This window comes from Odocoileus virginianus, chromosome 6 (genome assembly GCF_023699985.2).
Source record: "Odocoileus virginianus isolate 20LAN1187 ecotype Illinois chromosome 6, Ovbor_1.2, whole genome shotgun sequence".
Taxonomy (NCBI): Eukaryota; Metazoa; Chordata; class Mammalia; order Artiodactyla; family Cervidae; genus Odocoileus; species Odocoileus virginianus.
The window spans coordinates 34,135,872-34,159,154 of NC_069679.1; the positions used below are offsets into that span (position 1 = coordinate 34,135,872).

The following is a 23,283-nucleotide window of genomic DNA, read 5'->3' on the forward strand; positions in this document are numbered from 1 at the left end:
GAACTAGTAAGCTGTAGTATTTTTCATTCTCCTGGGAAACAGTATGTCCATAATGTCATTTTTTTATTCTCTGAAGATCAGATTCAGACTAATTGTCCTTCCTTTTTGGATAGTTTATTGCCAAATAATATTGCTCACATGTAGCTTAAAAATGGCAGAGCTATTAAATTTCTGAATGATATAAAAGTTTGCTTTTAAAAGCAGTAACACTTGAAGAATGTTACCTACTAACAAAGAAAGAATGAAAAAATACTTACTTACGTGGTACTTATTAAGTACTTACTTACTAACGTGGTACAACAAGTGCTGTGTCCTCCAGAACAGTTTGCCTTTTCAGGCTTGTCCAGAGTGTCAGGCTTACCTTCTCCAGTCGGTGTGGTAGAAGTGATCTGCGTAGCTCACAATGTTGAAGGGGTAGTTGAGGTTGTTTTGAATGACACGCCGTCCAGTTCCATCAGGTAGTATACACTCCAGTTTTTTAGTTCCTTTAAAAACAAAGAGATCCTTTTATATGATGAAAAAACATTTTTCTTTTACCAAAAACAATGGCAAGTAAATTCATTCTCAAAGAAAACAAAGGTGGAATAGTTTATCCCCATTGCAATAATACAAATTAAAAACTGTAAAATTTTCCTGTTCTATTACCAGTCTTCAGTTTGTTTAAGAGCATTCTAGTTTTTACTGGAATTTAAACTTTTAATCCTCTTTTGGAAAACAGGATTGCATTTACAGAAACCTGGCTAAGTTTCTTCCAGAGGAGAAGATGATAAAGTTACATCAGTGTTAAAGAAGTTTATGTGTGAACTCATAAACTGTTAAAACATTTGGATAAATACCTGCCCTTTGTAAGCACTCTGTGATAAATAGCCAAGGCTGCCTTTTAGCTAAAATCCTTTTTTTTAAAGACTATATTATTTTCTAGGCAGGAATAAAAAGTAAAATGCTAGCCTGACTTGTATTTAAGTGTGACCTCATGGACTGTATATCCCGCCAGGCTCCTCTGTCCATGGAATTCTCCAGGCAAGAATACTGCAGTGGGTAGCCATTCCCTTCCCCAGGGGATCTTCCCAACCCAGGGATCGAACCTAGGTCTCCTGCAGTGCAGATTCTTCAGCTGAGCCACTAGGGAAGCCGTTTTCTCATGGAACCCTTAAGTAAATTTCAAATACCTATTAAAAATATTACTGTTGTTTTGGGCAGCTGGGTTGTAATATTGATCCACCTGCATTTTTGTCCCTTTTTTTAGAATCAAATTCCTTAAGAACAGCTTTATTTTTTAGTATCTAATGAAACATAAAGTATCTTTTCAGTTGTGCTAATAGTAAAGAAATTACACAACAGAGAGAGAACCTAGGAACAGGCAGCCCAAATTTATTACTAAAGGAAGCTATCCTGCCACATCACTTTTCAAAGAATGTCCCCAGCATACTGACTGTTAGAATAACAGATATTTATAAATGTTGTGATACTGAGACAAGAAAATAATAACCTCTGTTCATTTATCTAAGCCTGTCAATTCCAACAGTGTATAATATTTTTTTTAACCTAAAAGATGTGCCAAGTGCTCATGTTGGGGGAGGGAAAGCAGTAAAAAATAAGTTGGACATCATACTGGCTCTCAAAGTTACCGCCTCATTTATACACGTAAGACCTTAGGAAGTTCACTCTAAGAATTGTTACAAAGTGTCCTTTAAAACAGGGGTCCCAAATTTCTGGGATCTAATGCCTGGATGATCTGAAGTGGGGCTACTACAATTAATAATAGAAATAAAGTGCACAGTAACTGTAACATGCTCGAATCTTCCCAAAATGTCCGGTCCTCCCCCATCCGTGGAAAAACTGTCTTCCATGAAGCCTCTCTGGTGCCAAATAGGTTGGGGACGGCTGCTGTAAAAGGCGTAGAGCATTTGCTGTAGTGTTATAAATTTAAACCAGAAGTTCTAAATGGTGGGATCTGGTTTTATTGTAAAATCAGAGTCCTCACACTTACTGCACGCTGTAGTGTTCTATATTTGCATTCCATCAGTAGTAGTACCTGCATCTGCCCAGCAGAGCAGTTTGGAGAAGGGGTCAAAGGTTAAACCATTCGGTAGTCCAATGTCTTTATTCACTAGAATTCTTCTGTTTTCTCCATCTAAAGACGACATTTCAATCTTAGGTGCTTCTCGATTCCAATCTGTCCAGTACAGGTTGCTGTGGGTAAATGAAATGGAGAAAGATAAACCTTCCTCAATGTATAGAACCCAAGTTTCAGAGTCAACACTGCTGAAAGTTAAAGCTGAAGGTTATCTTTATATGTCCCAGTTGATGACCTTAGCAGTTATTATAGACAGGAAACACTGTTCTGTTTAACCACTGCCAGTGTGAAAATGGGGCCAGAGGAATAACACGTTTGGTCTCTAAGTTTTGCTTATTTGCACCATTTTACGCAGGTAACCCCACTACGGGTTTAACAACTGGGGTTTCCTAATATGTTGCTGGAGTGAGACCCACCTCATGCCAGCCGAAGTCGCAGGCCTGGCCTGATCCAAAGTATCCCCCAGTCTCTCTCACATTCTCTTCAATTCTCTACATACCACATCCCAGGCTTAGTGATTTCCTTGTTATTCTGTCATTCATTAGTTTACTGTCTTATTTCCTAGAAAGTAGTAGAACATAGACTTCATGAAAGGACAGACCCTATCTTTGCCTGAACAGTGCCTGACACCTAGTAGATCCTACGTGAATACTGTTAAATTAATGTGCACTTTTATGTTCATGTTCTGACCGTCCCTACACTGTACTTAGAACCCAAGGGCTTCAAGTGAGGATCAACAGGTAACAGAGGAGAATTAGGGAAGCCCAGCCGACCCCTGGATTGGATCCACAGCGATGGCACGAGGGTTCACCAGGTCCGTGTGGAAGAGGGCCCTACGCTCAGAGCCGTCCAGCCTGGCCCTCTCTATCTTATCCAGGCCGCTGTCCGTCCAGTACATTGTTCTGCGGAAGTGGTCGATGGCAAGACCTTCGGGGCTTATTAGACCTGAAATAAAACAAAGGCAAGACTGAAGCAACTGCAGCTATGAAAGGAGAATCTGAAGCAGAGAGGTCTATGTTCCAACAGTTGAGGGGAAAATCTTGAGAGTCTCTAAAGAAACAGACTTAATAGAGGAGTAGGTCCTTTGCAGGTTTCCTGCCATGTCTAGTTCACTCTAGCCTCACAAGACCCCCCCAGCCTGGTGGCACGAAGCGTTCCCAGGGCTGGGGCCACTCCCTGAGCTCCTACACAAGCCTTCCTGGTCAAAGTCCTATCTAGAAGGTGGATGGGAGACTTAGGCACAAAACAGGCAAATAACCTGGACTGAGTAGAATGAAATGAAACGGGAAGTGTCTTCTGGGCGGAGCTGCTGACCTGAGTTAATGACCGTCTCGGGCTCTGCTCCTGGTTCCAAACTGGCACGGCTAATTGTCCGTCCAGCAACATCTGTCCAGTACACCATCCTCTCCCGGCAGTCATAGTCAATTCCCACGACTATGGAGCCCTGTGTGACCAAAACAGAATTGGAAGAATTCGGATTCCTTGCACTTCCCCTGACTTCATGCTCAGCCACCTCACTCGTTTGTTCATGGCAGCAGTGACCAGCCCTGCAGTGTATGGTTTTGTGGGCAGCTGGGCACAGTGGGTAGAAGTATAGGTGATGGAGGCTGGCTTCCCTGAGCCAATGCCAGGCTTGGCCACTTACTTTGACACTACCTTCATTTTGCAAATGAGGTGACAAAGGCATACAGAAGTTAACAAGCACCTACTTCACATGGCTGCTATCAACATTAATACCATAAAAGCTTATAAAGTATCCTAACCAGTGATGAGTACATTGTAAGCTTTCAATAAGCATTATTACTGTTGGTGGTAAAAACAAAAGTGATTTCATGAAAAAGATCAGCCCATTCAGTGATTAGAGGCGAATGTTAGTCTCAGCAAAGTAAGTCAGCTTTTAACAAAAGCTGACTCTGTCAAATGTAATACAGCACTTTTTCAAAAAGCCTCTTTAAAATTTGCCAACATATGATGAATTCAGCCCTTCCCCGCCCTCAGTCAGATCTTTCTGCTATTTGAGGTGCAGACACCCTTACCCTCTCTCTGCTTCTCTGCCTCTTACTACAAAGCAATCCTTGGGCTGTACTCTAGTGCAAAAGAAAGTCTGTTACAACTTGAAGGAACTGGGGAATGGTGTCCACCTGACTTCTGGCTGGAGAGCTCTCCCCTCCTTCCTTATTGCTAAATAAATGACAAAATCCTTTTTTAAGTGCTGAGTTGGTGATATTCCTTTCCAAAATTCTGCACAGAAGTTGCTTCATTGAATTTCCAGCCCAGACTCCTGCTCTGAGAAGCCCAGCAGATGTGCAGAGCCAATACTGAAGCTGTCCCTGAGGTCTTGCAAGCTCCTTGCTTGCCTAACAAAGCCTCCTGGGGCTGGCGTGACTGGGAGAGGAGTCAGGACAAGAACAGGATTAGGCTACTGTGGGAAAGTGGGGAGTTTTATATAGGAGGATTTTAATTTTCAATTTTACTTGAAAATTGAAAGTTATCTGTCTTGGGCAAGGGGGCACATCCATTACAGGCTTCCATTAATTAACCCAGGGGATCATGGGATTCATTAGCCCATTAATGATTTCAAGCTTTCTTGGAGAAAAAAGTCCCACTTAAATCTTGTAGAGAAACTAAAAATCAGCAGCTAGTGTCTGGAATAACACACAATTCAAATCTCAAAAGGGGGCAGGGGAACCCATTATAAGTGTCGGTGCCTTTCTGGTGAACTCCCTTCTCTTTCCTCCCGTCTTAGTGAAGAAATCCCTGCTCCAAAATGGAGTGTGTTGACCACAGGGAAGCTGTCAGCTCGGGAAGCAGCCAGCATCCCTTGGGGAAAGCCCTGTCTACTCCTTTCCAGGATCACGTGCTCCCCATATTTTCATCTATGACAGATTCAGAGAAGATAAGAAGCTGGTCAACAGGACCAAAGCGGAGGGCAGGGGTCCGCAACAACAAGGCTGTCACTCGTTGGCTTCCAGAATCTGCAGCAATGTCTGTGGCTTAAAGAGAACGCTGGGGGCTGTGGTTAACCTATCATCTTCCCTTGGATCCTCAACGCTGCCTCAGTATCCTGACAACTCTGAAATTCACTTTCCACATGGCTGAAGCCCCACACGCCAACTGGAAAAAATGGCCTTGATCAGTCAGATGCGGCACCTGGCAACAGCGCCCTCCCTTCTGCTTGTAAGGTTCCCAGAGACAGCTGCCAACAAGCCCTCCAGGAGCGTCCCCGCACCTCAGACCCTGCCCAGATCTGACAGTCCAACACAGTCCCACCCCCAGGGGAGAAATCCACTTTACATGCAGCGACAGCAGGGTCTTGGCCACGTCCTTCTGAAGCCTGGTACCATTGAGGGGCAAGTGGCCAATCTGCTGGCCCTGGGCATAGAGCAGGAAGGTGCCCACCGGCGGAGGGGTCACGTCGGGCCGGGGTGTGGGCCGGATCGTGGGTGGAGCCACGGTGGGTATGCCTGTGGTGAGGAAGAGGGAGGTAGGAGGAGGAGAGCAAAGGAAATGGTCAGTGGAGAGAAGAAAAGTTACTTCCCCATTTGCCAGAGCCTCCAGAAACATCAGAAGTTCTTTACCCCAGACAGATGTGCCCCAGATGGGCCTTAAAAGAAATTCTAATTTCCAGGGTTTTTTCTCCCAAATGTCAATTATACAAATCACTGCCAATTACTGGGGAGGAAGACGACAAAGTAGAACAAAGTTTGAACAAAGCAGAACATCCCCCTTAAAAAAAAAAAAAATCCAGAGCCAGTGTTGTGTCAGCTTCTCTTTGGGGCCTCAGGGTAACACATGTCCCCTTACACCCTGGGCTCAGAGTAGTGGGAGCTGGGGGTAGGACTATATATTGAACTAAGCTCCAGATGTTCTAATTACAGCAACTGCTGATGACAAAACCAAACGTTAAATCCGCATTGGGATCTGGGGCAGACAAGATGATAAATCAGCACAGCCAATCAGCGACTTCTTCCATTGGACCTGTTCACCCCTCATTCCCCCACCTTCACCCACAGCTGGCAGCTTCCCTACAGGGACCTCAACATGGCAGAGGGCAGGGAGGGCTGCCCCAGGGTGCTTACATGCAGGGGTGATGCCCGGCTGCGAGCGGGTGCCCTGCACCTCTCTGCCGTCCCGGTCGACACACCAGCAGAAGTCACTCTTGCCATGGCACTGCAGTGGGGTGAAGTGGCCCAGGTCATCGCACTGAGGCACGTACTGGTCGTCCCTGGGGGTGCCCCCGTAGTGCTCCAGCAGGCTTTCCCTCCAGCGCTCACAGACGGTCCGGGGCCTCTGGGTGGGCTCTGAGCAGATGCGGACAGAAAGCCTTTGAGTGTGAGCCAAGGACAGACTGTAGCATGTGGTTCAAGATCCCCAGGCCTGGCCTCCTGGTCTTCCTCCTCATGTCCATAACGAGGCCTCAGCCAAGCCCCTGGACGCTGGCCCCGAGCAGCAAAGTGCTCCAGGAGGTTCTCCTGGGGATCGGGAGAAGGGGTTGTCCCGATGCTCCTGTGACCCTCAGGCCAGGAGGAGTGTCATCAAGGCCCAGCCACATCAGGATAGAACAAGAGGCGGTAACATCAGCCTGGGAAGGGGCCTCTGCTAACAGCACTTCTGGGGACTCTCCTTGGGGACTCAGTGGCCTACATGATGCTTAAAGCCATTATTTATTCCTTCTTGTTTCAAACTCCGGGACCTGCATCTGAGAGGGCTGTCTCGAGACTGGCCAGTGTGTCTTAGAAGTATTACCGAATGCCCTGCTTACGTGTGGCCCTACGTATCTGTCCACTGGAAAACTATATTGAGTAAAAGTAAAACTGACTATAATTAGTATGTGTGATCATAGAGTTGGTGGCAAATACTAACTGTGACGCTCCAGCTCCTTGAAGTCCTTTGGCTACCCTGCCCTGGGTTTATCTCAAAGCTGAGGCCCCAGCTTCCCACCGTGTTGCTCTGTCCCTCCCTCTGAACAGCGTCTTTCCCCATCCTCCCCTCCTCCCTTCCTCACTACCGTGCTGAAACTCTCGTTAGCTTCCGTGGCAGAGCAGCTTCCCTACCAGCAGTTTTTTCCCGGACAGCTTCTGCAGGCTGCCAAGGCTCTGTCCCAGATACAGCAGTTCTCTGTCTGACAGGACTCTGCTTGAGGCAGTTTCACTTGACAGTCTCCTAAGATAGGATGACCTACAGGAATTTAAGTACGGATAGAAGGTATTTCTCCTTCATTAATTCCTGCAGCTCAGAGACTGCAGAATCACACAGCCAAGTACCTACTTCTGTCACCTTGTGGATGTATAACAGATCTCAGAGGAGAACAAAAACTGGGCATTCTCCCCTCAGAGCTCTCCCCTAGACTTCTCCATAGCATTATACAGCATCTCCATCTTTCCATTGCTCAGGCTTACTAAACCCTGACTCCCTTCTCCCACTCTACATCTGATACATCAAAAAAGGTCAGCTGATGTCTTCACATCTCACCACATCTACCCCAGTCATCTCGTGCCAGGATTACTATGTATGTTAGCCTTCTTACTTGTTTCCCTGCTTCCATCATCTTTCCTGCTCCCCACCCTCTGCCCTGCTGTGAACTCAACCAGCAGCCAGAAAGAGTCCCTTAAAAAAAAAGTCATCTCATGTCACTCCTTTGGTCAAAACCTCCAATGAGTTCAAAGAACAGCTGGAATCATTACATTTGAGCACCTGGAAAGCCAGAAGATGGTGAATAAAAGCTTCAGAGCTCCAACCAAAGGAGCCCAACTCCAAGACTCACCATGTTTGGGGCAAGCTGATGCCCTTCAGGGCCGCTGGAGCTCATAACCCACGGGACGCAAAGCTCTTTTTAAAACATGAAGAAAAAAGACTGACTTCCCCACCCAGATGTGTCTCAGAGGACCCAAAGAGGGAAATACCACTTCCTCACACACTCGCCATCGTCACCGGGTGGGATTCCCTGAAGAAGTTCCCAGCATCACCCCTGGTCCACATTCCATACTCAGAGCATCAGTGCTCAGGGGACCACCCGACAAGGCGCACACAGCAGTCAGCCTCCGGGAAAGGAGTACCTCACGTCACTTACATGTGGGCATCTGTCATTGCTTACTATTTCAAGCTGTTTCTCAATCCAATCATGGATTTATTTCTCTTTCTGGCTGGCAGGGTTTTAAATACTTTTGAATTTTGGGCACAGAGTGTTCTCTCACCCTTGAAAGCAGACCCTATTATGCAGATGAGACTAGTCCGAAATGGCGACCAAGGCCAAACCAAAAGAGAGGCCTGGTCATGGGAAAGAGTCTGCACAAAGGAATATGCCCCTCTTTCTGTAAATAATGTCTCATTCTCTTGGCTCCCTTCTGGATCACTGTCCTTAATACACACCTATCTTGATAAATTTAACAGGATTCTGAACCATTCTGTTAGGGCACCTCCCAACCATCTGATTTCAAATCCCAGCTGGAATTTAATCAAGACTTCTTAAAGACTAGGCATGAGTGAAACGGAATTTCTCTGTTTTTTTTTTTTTTTTTTTTTTTGGAGGGGGGCAGGGGGACCTGAAAAATCTTCCCCCAGAAACAGGGGAAAGAAAAAGGAGTGTTATAGTGGAAGCAAGGGTATATAGACATCTAGATCAAACATTACCAATGCTTACTTACATGAATTTTAGAAGCACTAATGTCCTGGCTATAACAATTCATATTATTGAAAGGATCAAAACTGGCAATCAGAATCAAAACTGTAATCAAAATTACAAAAATGAAGTAATTCTCCATTTCTTACTCTCATACATTAAAAGCCAAGACTGGTACTTATGGAACCTTCCTCATTGGTAAAAACTGATCTTTGAATAGTGAGCTCATGGATCTATATAGGAATTATTTTGGTCACAATGATACCAAACCAATGCCATGTTTCATTAATAAAGTTCTTCTGTATTAAAAGAAAAAGTTCTTCCCATCTTTGAACAACTCAACAAAGGAGCAGCAGTCTGCCTTGGCAACCTACAGTTGGCGTGAATTCTTGAGTGCTTGGAAACCACACTCCATGCCCCATGCAGACGGGGAGTGCTTAGACCATAACAGGTTCATCAGCAGCATCTCGGGTCTCTAAGGTGAACAAAACAGGTCCCTGCACCTCTTCTATAGGTGGCAGGAGCAAGAGTGATTCCCCATCGACATGTTGGGAAGAGGGCTGGGGTTACTAGCTTAGAGTGAACCAGCAGGATCCACCTACAAGGGTCATACTTATTTTCCCCACTGATTTTAAAACAGCCTTCAGACTGTTTCCTGCACTCCGCAGGTCAGAGTTAAGTGATACAAAGTTACATGGGGAGGCCTCCCAGACCTTACCAGGTGTGCACTGAAATCCATCCCCGTAATATCCAGGTTGGCAGCGGCAGGAGAAGGAGCCAGGGGTATTGGAGCAGGTGGCCGAGGGGTGACATCTGTTTTCCGAGCATTCATCAACATCTGCAGCAGTCAGGGAGAGAAAGGGAGGGAAGGAAGGAGCATGATTTCACTGCACACAGATTGTGCCACACATGCCTCAGTGTGCGTGGATCGACACCCAGGCGTCCACTTCAGAAGACCCTCGGGCAGGGGCAGAAACATACTGGCACCTTTTTTTTTTTTTTTCATATTGGCACCTTAAAGGCAAGCTTAAGGGTACAGAGTAGTCAAGGGACACGTTCAGTGTAGAAGTCAAACGTGGTCTCTCACACAGAAATATATCCTACATCTTTCTTCTACAGTGAATTCCAGGAAGTTATTACCTTTGAACTAACCTTTAGCCCATAAACCATTTCCTTTCAGTAACACTACAATAAATATATGTAACAATAATTTATTTTTTCCTTTCCTTATTGGCACTATCTCCTTATAGTACTGATTTATAGATTCAAAAGAACCCAGTGAAGCTTCAACTTAGCTTCTCAACTAACACACACATTCAGTCTTACATAATCAGAGACTCCTACTACCTAGAATGTCCAAAAATTTTCAGAAATTTAAAAAAAGGAAAATTTTTTAAATCAGAAATTTACTTTCCACCTTTAGAAGAAATGTATAAGAAAAATATTATCAGAGGATTTAAGACAACACATAAAAAAAAGAAAATTTAAATTTGTCCAGGTTCTCAGTACAAACAATTCAGGTCCCAACATTCTCTACACAGTACCACGTGGATTAATTTTCATATTTCTCATAGCTGCAACATCCTGAAACTTCAAACAAAGGCAGACTTACATTCCTTTTATTTACTGAAATCAGTGCAGGCTGACAATAGCAAGACACCGCCCCTACCCTCCACCCTGCTGCCAGGAAAAAAAAAGTCTGACAATCTAACTGCTGAAACCTATGGCCAGTAGTTGAGATAAGCCATCTTCAGAGACAGAAAGTCTTCCTGAGCAAAGAGGGGATCAAAGGGGTGGATCTGATCAAGGCTCAATGGAAAATAAAGCAGTCACACCCGAGCTAACATACAAAAAATGTTCTAAAAATGTGTGGAGAGGGAAAAACCATGGGATGGGATGATCAGCATTAAACCAAGAGGACAGGAGTCACAGAATGAACTACGTCGATTCTGTACAGCTTGTGACAGAGACGCGTGGCTCCCTGGAAGGTGGAGACCTATAGCCCTGAATGTGACGCCAGTCAGCTGGGGACAAATGCTCCTCGCCCAGCCTCCCAGGTCCCAGGTGAATTCTCTCCCGGGGTGATTAGTGCCACACCTGCTGTGACCACGTTGCGCTGAGCCACCTCCCCATCACTAAGGGCTTTTCCCATCTACAAGTAGACGTACTGGACACAACATGTACTGAACGTTCTGTTCAAGGGAAAGGAAAATCTCTGACATCGTAATTAGCAATGTAATCACTTACACTGCTTATCCTCCTGATCCGGCATTTAGCCCCCATTAATTACTTCACTCTGAAGTCTGAACTCTTGAATGCCTGACAAGACCAAGGTTAATGCCACCTAGAGAGACTCTGCCTAGATGAGCATTTGGCCTGCCTGGTTGCCTTCCTTTCACTGACAAAGGCAAGAAACTGGTTATAAATTTATCTGCAAGGTTAAAGTGGTTAGCTCCTCAGTTAACTAAAACTAAACCAAATTAATTACAACAACCAGAAACTTATCTCCAATCCGATCAGTCAGGCCTGAATACTCTCATGTTTCATTATCTTTGAGTTTGGCCCTGTCTGTTCGGAAGGACAACGCCAATGTCCAGTTGGCTGAAGTTGGTGCCCATTCAGTTCCTTGTGCCTTCTATGATGCTATAAAACCAAACTGCAAAAATTAACATCCAACCAAATGCAGGAAATTAAAGCTATTCATAATGCATATGCTAAAATTACTTCTCATGGTAACAGGAACCCCAGGCAATGGCAGGAAGCAGGAATTCCTGAGACACAGGGCCTATTTCTAGAACCCATAGATCAGTTGCTTGTGATTACTTTTGTGAATAAAGAGAAAGAGGACTCCCCAGAGGTTCTGAATTATGTTCTTAAAGCCCATGGCCTAGGAATTCCAACCAGACCTAAAAGGGCAGCCATCCTCCCAAAGGCAAAGTCATGGGGAGACAACTTAAGAATGAACAGGGAGAAAGTCTCTGAAGAGACCGAGAGCATCACAGGTGAACAACTCCTGTCCCCTAAAGCTGGAGAAGCTTAAGATTTCCTGAAGCAAGCTCCCCATCTCTTGCTTGGAGGCTCTCGCACCATGTCAGAAAACTGGAGCCCCACCAGCCACTCCAGGGCCTGAGTGCAGAGCAGGCTACCCGCCTTCCTCAGAGGGCCAACCTGAGGAGTGCAGGGGGGTCCAGAGCTTTTGTGTAAAGGAGAGATCTTCCTAGCTTCCCAGGGGATCAGGTGTCAGCACAAAGTATAAAGACACTCTGAACTCCTTTGCAAGGGAGGAGTTTCTTCTTATACTCCTGGGGACAGGGGCCTGCTTAACCATCACTGTCAGGGTCTTCAGGTGCTGGTAGGTCAAGGCAGTAAGGTTCAAGGCACAGCAGAGTCTCTGGCCAGTCAGACAATGCCAGATGGCTTAATCTCAGGGCAATTCTCCATTCTATCTGCTACCAAGCTGCTAAAAAACCTCTTTGGAAAATGTGTTTAAAATTCTCTATTTTGAGTTCATGCTTTGGTGCTTCAACATTCTTATCCCTGCCTTAATTCTGAGTCCACGCCCAAAACCCAGCTGAAATCCCTTCAAAACAAACCAGCCCCTGGACTCTACCTTCCCCACCCCAACCCCCCTGGTTTGCTTTTGAACCACCCAGTGAAATTCCCTGGCACCAAGTCTCCCTGATCCCGCTCCAGACCCCAACAAAGGCTTGAAGGCCCATGAGTTGTCACTCCCCATCTACTCGGTCAGAACCCAGATTCTGGCTGTGCCCATAGGGTCTGGCACGGCATGCAGTGACCTGCTCTCTGGGACCTGTGAGCAGCGTCGGCTTCTTCCCTTCAAGCCTTGGTCCCTACATCACTTGTGGCCACACCAACTTTACTATACCTTATCCAGAGTCTGCACTCCTCCCACAAAAGCCACATGTGAGAACAGTGTAAGAAGCCCTCCTCACGGCCCTTCTGTGGGTAATGGGCCATCTGTAACCCAGTTCCTCAACTCACATGTGCTCCTCCCTGAAAAGGTCTCAGCTCACAGCAATCTGCTTTTCCATCCAGCAGAGTCACTAAGATCTGCAGGGACAAACGTGCCTGAGAAATATCCAGCTCACACCAATGCAGGATTGAAATCAATCCTGACAGGGGAGCTGGAAAAGATTTCATTCTACTTGCATAAAAATAATTCCTACTTGTGACTCAGGCTAGATCGAGAGCCCAAAGCCAAGGGCAGCCTCCCCAGGGAAACTGGTTTTTAACAAACTGGCTGGAGAAAGAAAAACCCACACACTCTTTCAATGCCAGTTTGATGGACTGAAAACAAATGTGCGCTTTAAGTGTGCTCACTTTTCACAAAACAGAGCCTTCATCGCTATTTTTCTTTTTCTCTATCTCAGTTGTCACTGGGACACATGCACACTGCGACATGCCTTTAAAACTGCGTGCACACACACACATGTTTATACACTTATCCTGCCAGCCACCTTCATGATTAGCCCAGCCTGATCTATGCACAGCAGAGGAAAATGACTGTTATTTTCTACTGCCCCAAAATGTGGACAGCAACCACAGGGTAACTGACTATGGAAGGCAGCCTCTCATAGATGGTCCCAAAGATCCCTTCCTCCTGGTATTCAGGGTCTTCTATAATCCCCTTCCTCTGAGTAACTGGCTTCCAACCAAGACACTAAAGCAATACAGAGGAGACATCACTTTTGTGGTCACTGCCAACCTACTAGCAGGCCTCCTGCTGCTGGCTTTGATAAGGAAGTTACCTTGTGGGAGAGGTCTGAGTGGCAAGAAGCTGAAAGTCACCTCCAGGCAATAGCCAGCAGAGACCTGAAAGTCCTTGGGGAATGCAATCCTGCTGATAACCATGTGAGCCTCTTTCCCCATCTGGACCCCAGATGAGACCCCAGGTCTGACAGACCCCCTGACTGCAGTCTTGTGAGGATCCTAAAGCAAACGAATGAGCTAGACCATACAGATAATAATACTGTGTACTGTTTTAAGCTGCTATGTGTTTGGGGTAAATGGTTACGCTGCAATAGATTACTAATACACTGGGGAAGCAACAGATTGGCCTGGCCTACATTTAAGTTTGTGGGTTCCAGAGAGAATCCCAAAAGTAGAGAAGCAGAGAGAAAACAGGGACAATTGAAAATGTCCCTGAAATCAGAAAGAGGGCAACTGTAGCAAAGAATGACAATCCTAGAAAACTCCCAGCATGAAAGAGTAGCTAATTTCAAGGTCCTACTACAACCCCAGAAGGTAACCCAAGTCCTCCAAGACAAGCAGAAGTTAAAAGAAGGGAGAATGATTCTCGAAGGAGTTAGGACAAGCAGCAGCTCACCTACATTAACATTCTGATTTTAATCCTCATCACATCTAAGCGGCAATTAATTTCAACCTCTTTGTTTTAAACCAAAGACCTAAGGAATGAAATGCTTTTGAAACACCATCTCAGCTTACCTGAGCAGCCAGATGTTTAAATATGAAATTCTACTGACAAGATTTTTTCCTCTGTGCATTCTCATTTCTGAGAGCCAGTAGTATGTTAAGTCAAACTGAATGATAAGTTTCCACAAGGGAGGAAAAAGCAGTATTCCTACTGTGGGGTTCAGCAGAAACATGAGAGGTTTGTGCGCATCACCTGATGCCTCCCCCCACCCCCCACCACCCCCAGACCTAGAGGGTGCCTCCATCTGTATAGGGTATCTGTTTGGAGCTCTCTGGCCAGTCAAGTGGGACAAGTATCTGTGACTTACACTTCTACTCCATCCTAATTTGAAAAGCACTTCACCTCTGTCTAAACCTGGGGGTTTTTAGGGAGAAAAAACAACCTCAGGGCTGAACTGAGTCACAGTTTTGGGTCACTTCAATATAAACTGTGTTTTCAAGAAAGCCATACAGCTAAGCTTCTGTACATCAGAAAGGGAAACGTTCAAGAGCTAGGTTTGAAAAGCCCCACATCTGGAAAGGAGTGGAGGGCTGTGCTGCCCTGACACATCTGTTCTGTCAAGAACATGTGGCTTTAGGCTGCTGGTCCATTCAGCCCATCCAGATGAAACCAAAGGGAAAGGGGAGGAGGAGGAGAAGCCAACAGCTGGTGAGGAGGGCGGGGCCAGGCTATGTGATCTGTTTAAGAAGATCTGATCTATTTAAGAACATGCTATTTGATCTGAGGAGGAGGAGAAGGGGACGACAGAGGACAAGATGGTTGGATGGCATCACCAACTCAGTGGACATGAGTTTGAGCAATCTCTGGAAGATAGTGAAGGACAGGGAAGCCTGGCGTTCTGCAGTCCATGGGGTCACAAAGAGTCGTACAGAAGAGGGACTAAACAACAACAAAGAAGCCCCTAGAGCTATACGGCTGTTTTTAGCAAGTTTGCTCAGTGGGCCCAGGTATTCCGGGGCCAGATGCAAAAAGCGATTTGAAAAGAGGGGAAAGCCTGCATTTTAGATTTCTATTCCTAAAACTGACTCCTTTCCCACCATCCTCTCATTTCCAAGTATCTCATTTAACTATTATTTGTGTGTATTACTGACAGATGTTTTGAAGATCTTTAGTGAATTATGTAGGCTTACTGAATGATCTCTATATTAGGTAATACTAACCCCAGTTTCATGAACATTTATAATCAGAGTGTCATGCCTAGTTTTTCAGTAACAACCTCATACATCTTGAAGTTAAATTTGAACAGTTAGTCCTGCTTTCTGGTTTAGTGATTTTATAAAATATGGCATAAAGTCTTAAACAGAGTTATATTTCTGAAAGGAAAGATTTGAGTACTTAGGTATGCATTAATGTCCTTTTATATCTGTGGGTTTTTCTTCTCTCTCTCCCTCTCCCCTTTCAGAGAGAGAGACGAAGGAATAAATTACACAGAAAGAATTGTATGTATGTTTAGAGGTTGCTTCAAATACCACTTCAAGCAGGGGAATAGCAACTAAAAATTGGGCAAGACTGGAAGTGCTGAATTAAGCCATTAGCTAAAGATACTGAAGGATGGAGACTTCCTCCCAGGGGAATATACAATTTTCCCTCGCATCCCTCCGAGCTACACTAGCTCCAGGGAACAGGAAACTGCAAGCTGGCAGAAGCTCCCCACTTCTCCAGGCACGTCTCCTCCAAGGACAACCATACTCGCTCAACAGTCTGGTGCCAAGGCAATCACATTTGGCCTCTGACTCAAAGGACACCTTTTTTTTTCCCCTCTTCCAGCAGTTCCAGGAGGTGTGAGTCAAAGGAAAGAAAACGTTTCTGAGAGGCCCTGGGGATGTGGGGATATGCATCCAAAGCAACTTTCAGGGTCACTGAGCCGCCCACAGGCACTCACCGGTGCACCGGTGCCCATCTCCGGCATAACCAGGCAGGCAGGCGCAGCTGAAGGAGCCGTCTCCATGGTGAATGCACCGGGCCTGGCTGGCGGGAGCACAGTTGTGACGGCCATCCTCACAGGGGTCGGGAGGTGGGGCGATCACTGAAGAGGGAAGAAGGCAAAGATGTCCAAGAGCCCAGGCCTGCGAATGGGTGAGCCCTGCTTTTTGCAGTGTGATCTGCACACCAACAGCATGAGGACACCTGGGGGTTCATAAGGAATTCAGTTCCCAGACCCAACCCAGAGCCAGTGAACTGGAATAGGAATTTTAACAAGATCCCTGGATGGTTGTACGCAAATTACAATCTAAGAAGTGCTAGTCTTGGTTTGTGGCCATAACACTAAGCATGAAAATAAGTCGTCAGAAAATGTCCTTGACTAAAGCAGAACACTGCTGCTTGGCATGCCTGTGTGTACATGTACATACACATGCACACATACACACACACACACACACACACGAGTCTCTATGAGTGCTGCTACCTTTTCATCTCACTGGATTCAAAAGTGGGTTTTCTCTAATATCATCTAGCTCTAACAATGGAATGACTTTGCAATTCTAGTTCTTTTGGATCCACTCTTATGTCAAGTATTATTCTGGAACTCTAGAAAGGGTATATTCATTACCAATGGAGCTTTCAGTCAGTCAAATAGGTCAAGCCTCTTTGAATTACAAAATCCATGTCATTCTGATTTGAGAAACACTTGACCTCTATCTAGAGCTGCTGGTATTAGAAAAGTCCACAGTCTTACTACATGATTGGGCTAAACATCAAGCTACACAGCAGTCCTGACAGAGGTGAACATCCTTCCATGACTTACACCAAAAATTTCTATTTAGATAGATAAATAGCACAACACAACAACAAAAACCTAAACAAAACCAAAACCCCAACACACAGGACTGAACTGAGCCATAGCTTTGGGTTCTTTCCATGTGAATTGTCTGTTTCCTAGAAAACCATGCAACAGAGCTTCTGTAGAGCCACAGTGTAAACAGTCATGCATTCTGGAGCACTAGTGGGCACTCACAGATGCAGGTATGCCGGTCGTCTGCAAACTCGTAACCACTCCGGCACTCACATCTGTAGCTCCCCAGCAAGTTGACGCACACAGAGTTGGGGCCGCAGCGGTGGAAGCCAGTTGCACATTCATTGACATCTAAGGAGAAGTAAGAACAAAAAGGGCTGCTTAAACCAAAGGCCCCACAAGCAGAAGGTCTGCAGACTCGGTATTCTCTCACCCCTGAGAGGTTTCAGTGGGACTAGCGGTCAGTAGACTAAACAGGGGGCAAAGTGCAGGCTGCCTCAGCACCAGATGTAGATGCACACTGCAGACTGTCATAAAAATAAACGTTTATTTCAAGTCATTCAAGTATGAGCTCCAGGGAGATATGTTCTGAACAAATATTCTGAGAATTCTTTAAACATTTAAGCCATTCTGAACATTGAGAAGAAAAACACTGAGTAACCATGTTTCTTTTAAAGTGTAAAGAAATCTCCATGACTGCTTTTGAGATACAGTAACTGAAAGAAATGGATGAAATGGATGTCCGAAATCTGCAGGTAACCAGAAAAATGTACTCTTTAGTGAATGTAAAAAATACTTGATTCAGGCTCAAAATGACAAGATTTAAGAGTATAAAATATCCACAAATTACAATAGCCCTAAATACCCACTCCAAACTATTCTGGTAAACCTAACCAGAATACGCCTGGTTTTTAAATAGTTGGTATTTTTAGATGAAGAGCTGCTAAACTCATTGACCCATGGAGATGACAAAGCAGACACTTGTCTTCTATGGACAGAATGCTGGAGGCCTTCATGGAGGAACACAGGGCACCGGGGTCTTACCCACGCAACTCCGTCCATCTCCCTGGTACCCAGATGCACACTCGCAGGTGTAGTCCACACCTGTCGCCGGATGGCACCGAGCTGTGGTGGCACATGTGTGGCTCCCATCGTAGCAAGGATTCACTGGGGTGGGCTCAGAGTCTCCTGGGTGGGTAGAGAGAAAACACAAAAGAAAAGCACAATCTGGCTGTCATCAAGAGAATGGCACAGAAGGAAGAAGATCGGCAAGTGGAACTGGCTGTGGACTTGTAAGGTTGAGGCCTGCCTGGAGACCTTACTAAATTAATATCTAAAGTGAGGGTGGATCATCTGCATTGCAGTTCTCAATTCCAGAATGGCTGCCTCTCGCCTACTCTGCAGATAACTAACCTTTTCTTATTTACAGCAGGTTTGTGTCCAGGGAATAAAAATATCCAACACATAGCATCCTTTTATTTAAAAATACTTTCATTCTATCATCTTCTGTGATTCTCAGGATAATTCTGTGAGGCAGGCTGTCATTCCTTTTATTGGTAATTTTCACCAATAAGGAAAATAAGCAAGAGACATTAGAAAAATTGCCTAAGCTCGGAAAGTCAGGAAATGGGACAGCAACACTTATACCCAAAATTTCTGCCTCTGAATTTTGCAGTCTCACTAAGTGCACTATTCTATGGGTCAAAATTCAATTAATGAGAAAATCTTGCCTTTTTTTTTTTTTTTAAAGATTTATAAGACCAAATAAATGGGAATAACTTGTGTAGTATTTACTCTTTAGGATTAACCTTGCCATGGCTCCATCTAACCACTAGGTAGTGATGACAGTTAACATCTGAAATCTTCCCTGAATCTACTAGATTGAGTGTAACAGTAATGCGTATTAAGCACTTATGTGCCAGGCATTGCTCTAAACCATTGCCTATTCTATTCTATTAATTACTCATGACCATACTGTGAGGAATGTATTATCATCTTCCTTTTACCGCAGCACAGAGAGATCAAGTAACCTGACCAAGGTCACACAGCCAGAAGAGGTGGAGGAGTCCAAAAGTCAGGCAGAGGCCATGCTCCCCAAATCACACAGGCATGCTTGGAAGTCCGTCGTCCCTCCCCTCTGATTCTCTTGCCAGACAGTCTGAAAGTATAGCATTTGGATTGTGGTGGCAGGGTTAACTTGATCTTACTGACCAGGGTCCTGAGTCAGTCCCCAGTGTGTGCTGCAGTTGAAAACAACAGGGTCATGTCTTCACTGAAGGCCCCACATGAGACAAAGACCTGCCTGCCTCCCTTTATTCTCTCTCCATTTTAGGAGAAGGTTTTCTACCAAATTCCTGACCTACCCAGCCAAAGGAAGAAGTGAGCTTTGAGATATATTAGTTTATAAATACTGATGGCTTAGCCTTCTTGTTCAGTGCTCTCCGGCATCCAAACTTCACCATGGCGCATTCCAGCAGAGATTAGTGAGTATACATAATGTCAGGAGCTTACCAGCCTGAGAGGCATTACAAGGAGAAGAAAAAAAAAAAAAATGCAGCCCAGAAGTTGATTGGCAAACTTGGACAGGATACACTAGCCTACCTGAAATTGAGGAGAAAGTGTGAATACCTGCATCATACTGACTTAAAATAGCCTTCACTGACAGCGCAGCCACATCATTTGCTGAGCCCAATGCAAAACAAAACTGTGGAACTCTTTGTTAAAAAATTATTAAGAGTTTCAAGACAGTGACAGCACAGCTTTAAACCAAGTATCAGCCAATTTCTGAGCCTGAGGCCCTATGCTCAGAATTTGGTTTCCAAAAACACTATATTAAAAATCCATTTTTAAAACTGTGAGTCTATTCATTCTCTGTGACTAGTTAGCTTTTCTCCTATTATAGTAAGTAAAGAAGAGCTGTAACCTTCTTAAGACATTTTCTATTTCTCCCTCTCCCTCTTGAACAGTTTGACTCTCTGACAGAGGATCTGGAACTAATTTAGTCATTTAATCAAGAGAAGACTGGTTTTCCTTAAAGGAACAGTCCGTTCAGCTTCAATGCATGGCCCTCTGCCCAAAGGCTCCTCAACTGGAGAGCTGAGCCCTGAACTGGGATCAAGGGCAGGAAGCATTCCTGGATCCTGTCCTGCAACCCCACCAACACCAGCCAAGCCACATGGGAAGCTCAAACACTTGGGGAAGGCAGGGGGCTGGCTGGTGGTCAAGGAGAAGGGGCTCCCTGGGAAGACTGCCTCCTGAACCCTGGACACCCAACTGGGAGCTCCCACGTCAGGTGGGGCTGCTGTTTTGTTTCACACACATTCCAACCAGATGATCGCTCCCTCTGGAAAAAGGGAAAGGCTGTTAAGATACTTGCAGGCACTGAGAGAGGAAAGAAAAGAGGCTGTGTTTTTCTTTTTAATTTTCTTCTTTCTTCCCCATTTTCCTCCTATTTGGATAGAATGAACAGTATTGCTGTTTTACATAGGGGTGGATGGATGAGCAGGGCTGAAAAACACAAAGGGTAAACATCCACATTCCTTCTTTTAAAATTTGATCTATGTTACAAGGCAGTCCTGGAGTCTGTGGGGTCCACGGGGAAGACCCATGAGTGAGGGGTGACAGTGGGCTCTGGGTCTGGCGTCGGATTTGAGCCCCGGCTCAACTCTTCCAGCTGTGACCAGGCTAATTACTTCATGTCTACACCATTGTCTCTGTAAAAGGGAGTAACAGTCCCTTGACTGGTAGGGTTGTTGTGGGGATTTGATGAGTTAAATTCATGAAAGGTACTTAGAACGGTGCTTGGCATCAAGTAAAACTGTCCTTTACTACTACCACTACTACCGCTACTAATTATTATTATAATTAGACCTGGGTAGCAGGGAAAAAATCATGTCATTCTAAAAGCAAATTAGCAAGCTGGTACCCGCCAGTTTGTGAGCTTTCTGACCTTTTGCTACTCCCTTAAGGTGTGTCTCGAGGAAAGATATACCCAGAGATCTGTCTTTTCCATAACTGATTCCAGAGTCTGAATGGGACTCCGGCCTGGGAGGTTCTCCCACTAAGTTACTTCTCTTACAGATCAGACTCCTACACCTAGCGAAGGGCTGAACCGGATATTCAAAGGTGAAGGTCGTTTCCCCCAAGTCTTTCTGTTGAAATCTCTCCTTAAGAAATCAGCAAAAACGGATCTTTTCCTTCCTTCTGAGGTACATGTTTCTATAAAGTCAGCTGACATTTTCATGCTACTAATTCACTACATTATAATCCCTTCTTCAGACACTCAGCAGCTGTGCCCCCAACCAAGTTTCCCAAAACTGAACCAACCAAACACACCAGCAAGCTCAGGATTCCTGTTCTGTGTCACCTCTACACTCCACAGGGGAACCCAGTCCTCTTTATCTCCGGTTATCATACTGCTGAAGTGACCGCTGCCCGGAGAGCCCGAGGAGGTGGTAAAGGAGGCCTCCGCTCTGGTGGTAAAACATAGACTTGCTAGTTATGAACCCACCTGTCTGAGGTGCAGATTCTGGACTCGGCAGTATCAGCACTGCTGAGTATCAATAGAACTGAAGGGAAACATTCGTTATCATCATGTGCCTCTAGTCTTCAAGAACAAAACTGCCTACTGGCTTTCAGAATTAAAATGTCCCCTTGATCTGACAAAGTCATTTCCCAACAGCATGGTTCCCTGGCTTCCAGGCTCATCCTCTGGCTTGCCTAGAACATTTAATTTTAAAAGTTTAAACACACTTTATTCTTTAAAACAGTTTTAGGTCATCAAAAAATTTAGCAGAAAGTATAGAGTTTCCATAAAAGGTGAAAGTGAAGTCGCTCAGTTGTGTCCGACTCTTTTCAACCCCACGGACTGACTATAGCCTACAAGGTTCCTCCGTCCATGGGATTTTCCAGGCAAGAATATTGGAGTGGGTTGCCATTTCCTACTCCAGGAGATCTTCCCGACACAGGGATTGAACCCAGGTCTCCTGCATTGTAGGCACACACTTTACCGTCTGAGCCACCAGGGAAGTCACATAGCCACCCCCTAACCAATTTACACTGTTTCCTCTATTATTACCATTATGTATTAGTATATACTGATGCTGAAGCTGAAACTCCAATCCTTTGGCCACCTCATGTGAAGAGTTGACTCATGGAAAAGACCCTGATGCTGGGAGGATTGGGGGCAGGAGGAGAAGGGGACGACAGAGGATGAGATGGCTGGATGGCATCACCGACTCGATGGACATGAGTTTGAGTAAACTCCGGGAGTTGGTGATGGACAGGGAGGCCTGGAGTGCTGCAGTTCATGGGGTCGCAAGGAGTCAGACACGACTGAGCGACTGAACTGACTGACTGACTGATTAGTATATACATTTGTTATAACTGATAAATCAATACTGACACTTTGTTATTAACTAAAATCCACAGTTCACATTGGGGCAGACTCTTTGTGCTGTACAGTTCTACAGGTTTGGACAAATGTACCCTCCAGTACAGTGTCACAGATGGTTTCCCCTGTGCTCCACCTATTCATCCCTCCCTGCCTCCCTCCCCTTGAGCCTCTGGCAACCACTGATCTATTTACTGTCCCTACAATTTTACCTCTTCTAGAAAGTCTAGAATCACAGAGTATGAAGCTTTTTCATACTGGCTTCTTTCACTTAGCAATATGCACTTAAAGTTCCTAGACAAGTTGGAGGAGTAGAAGGATGAGCGCTCATCTTCTCCTGGGGGAACACCAAAATTGCAGCTAGCTGATGAACAATCATCAACAGGAGAATGTTGGAACCCACCAAAAAGATACCCCATGTCCAAGGGCAAAGGAGAAGCCCCAACAAGACAGTAGGAGGGGTCCAATTGCACTTAGAATCAAACATTACACCCGCCAGAGGAGCTTGGAGGACACAAACAAAACCTTGTGCACACCAGGACTCAGGGAAAGGAGCAGTGACCCCCCACAAGAGACTGAGCCAGACCTGCCTGTAAATGTCTGAGGGTCTCCTGCAGAGGCATGGATCAGCAGCAGCCTGCTGTGGGAGAGGGGCTCTGGCAGCAGCAGTCCTGGCAGGTGCAGCATGTGGCATTAGTCCTCTTGGAGGAGGTCGCCATTAGCCGTACTATAGTGCTGCTGGGTGGGCGATCCACAAACTGGAGAACAATGATACCAAAGAAGTTCTCGCACTGTTGTGAAAATTCTAGGCCCCACAATAGACGTCCCAACATGGGGATCCAGCAAGGGGACTGAGAATCCCCAGGGAATCTGACTTTGAAGGTCAGCAGGATGTGATGACCAAATCTCCACAGGACTGGGGAAAGAGAGACACTTGGAGGGCCCAGCAAAAACTTGCGCACACCAGGACCCTGGAGAAGGGAACAGGGACTCCACAAGGGACTGA

At 45.4% G+C, this 23,283-nt stretch overlaps 1 protein-coding gene across 1 annotated transcript in view; it reads right to left on the minus strand.

Annotated features, from left to right (window-relative positions):
• NID2 (nidogen 2) overlaps window positions 1-23,283 on the minus strand; it is an 85,018-nt gene that overhangs the window by 1,427 nt on the left and 60,308 nt on the right. The window contains exons 9-18 of the mRNA XM_070469130.1: window positions 17,930-18,073; window positions 17,108-17,236; window positions 16,034-16,177; window positions 9,415-9,534; window positions 6,157-6,378; window positions 5,372-5,541; window positions 3,392-3,521; window positions 2,851-3,022; window positions 2,036-2,193; window positions 362-485 (exon numbers count right to left, since the gene is read on the minus strand). Coding sequence (XP_070325231.1) covers window positions 362-485; window positions 2,036-2,193; window positions 2,851-3,022; window positions 3,392-3,521; window positions 5,372-5,541; window positions 6,157-6,378; window positions 9,415-9,534; window positions 16,034-16,177; window positions 17,108-17,236; window positions 17,930-18,073 — 1,513 coding nt within the window. The remainder of the gene's footprint in view (window positions 1-361; window positions 486-2,035; window positions 2,194-2,850; window positions 3,023-3,391; window positions 3,522-5,371; window positions 5,542-6,156; window positions 6,379-9,414; window positions 9,535-16,033; window positions 16,178-17,107; window positions 17,237-17,929; window positions 18,074-23,283) is intronic.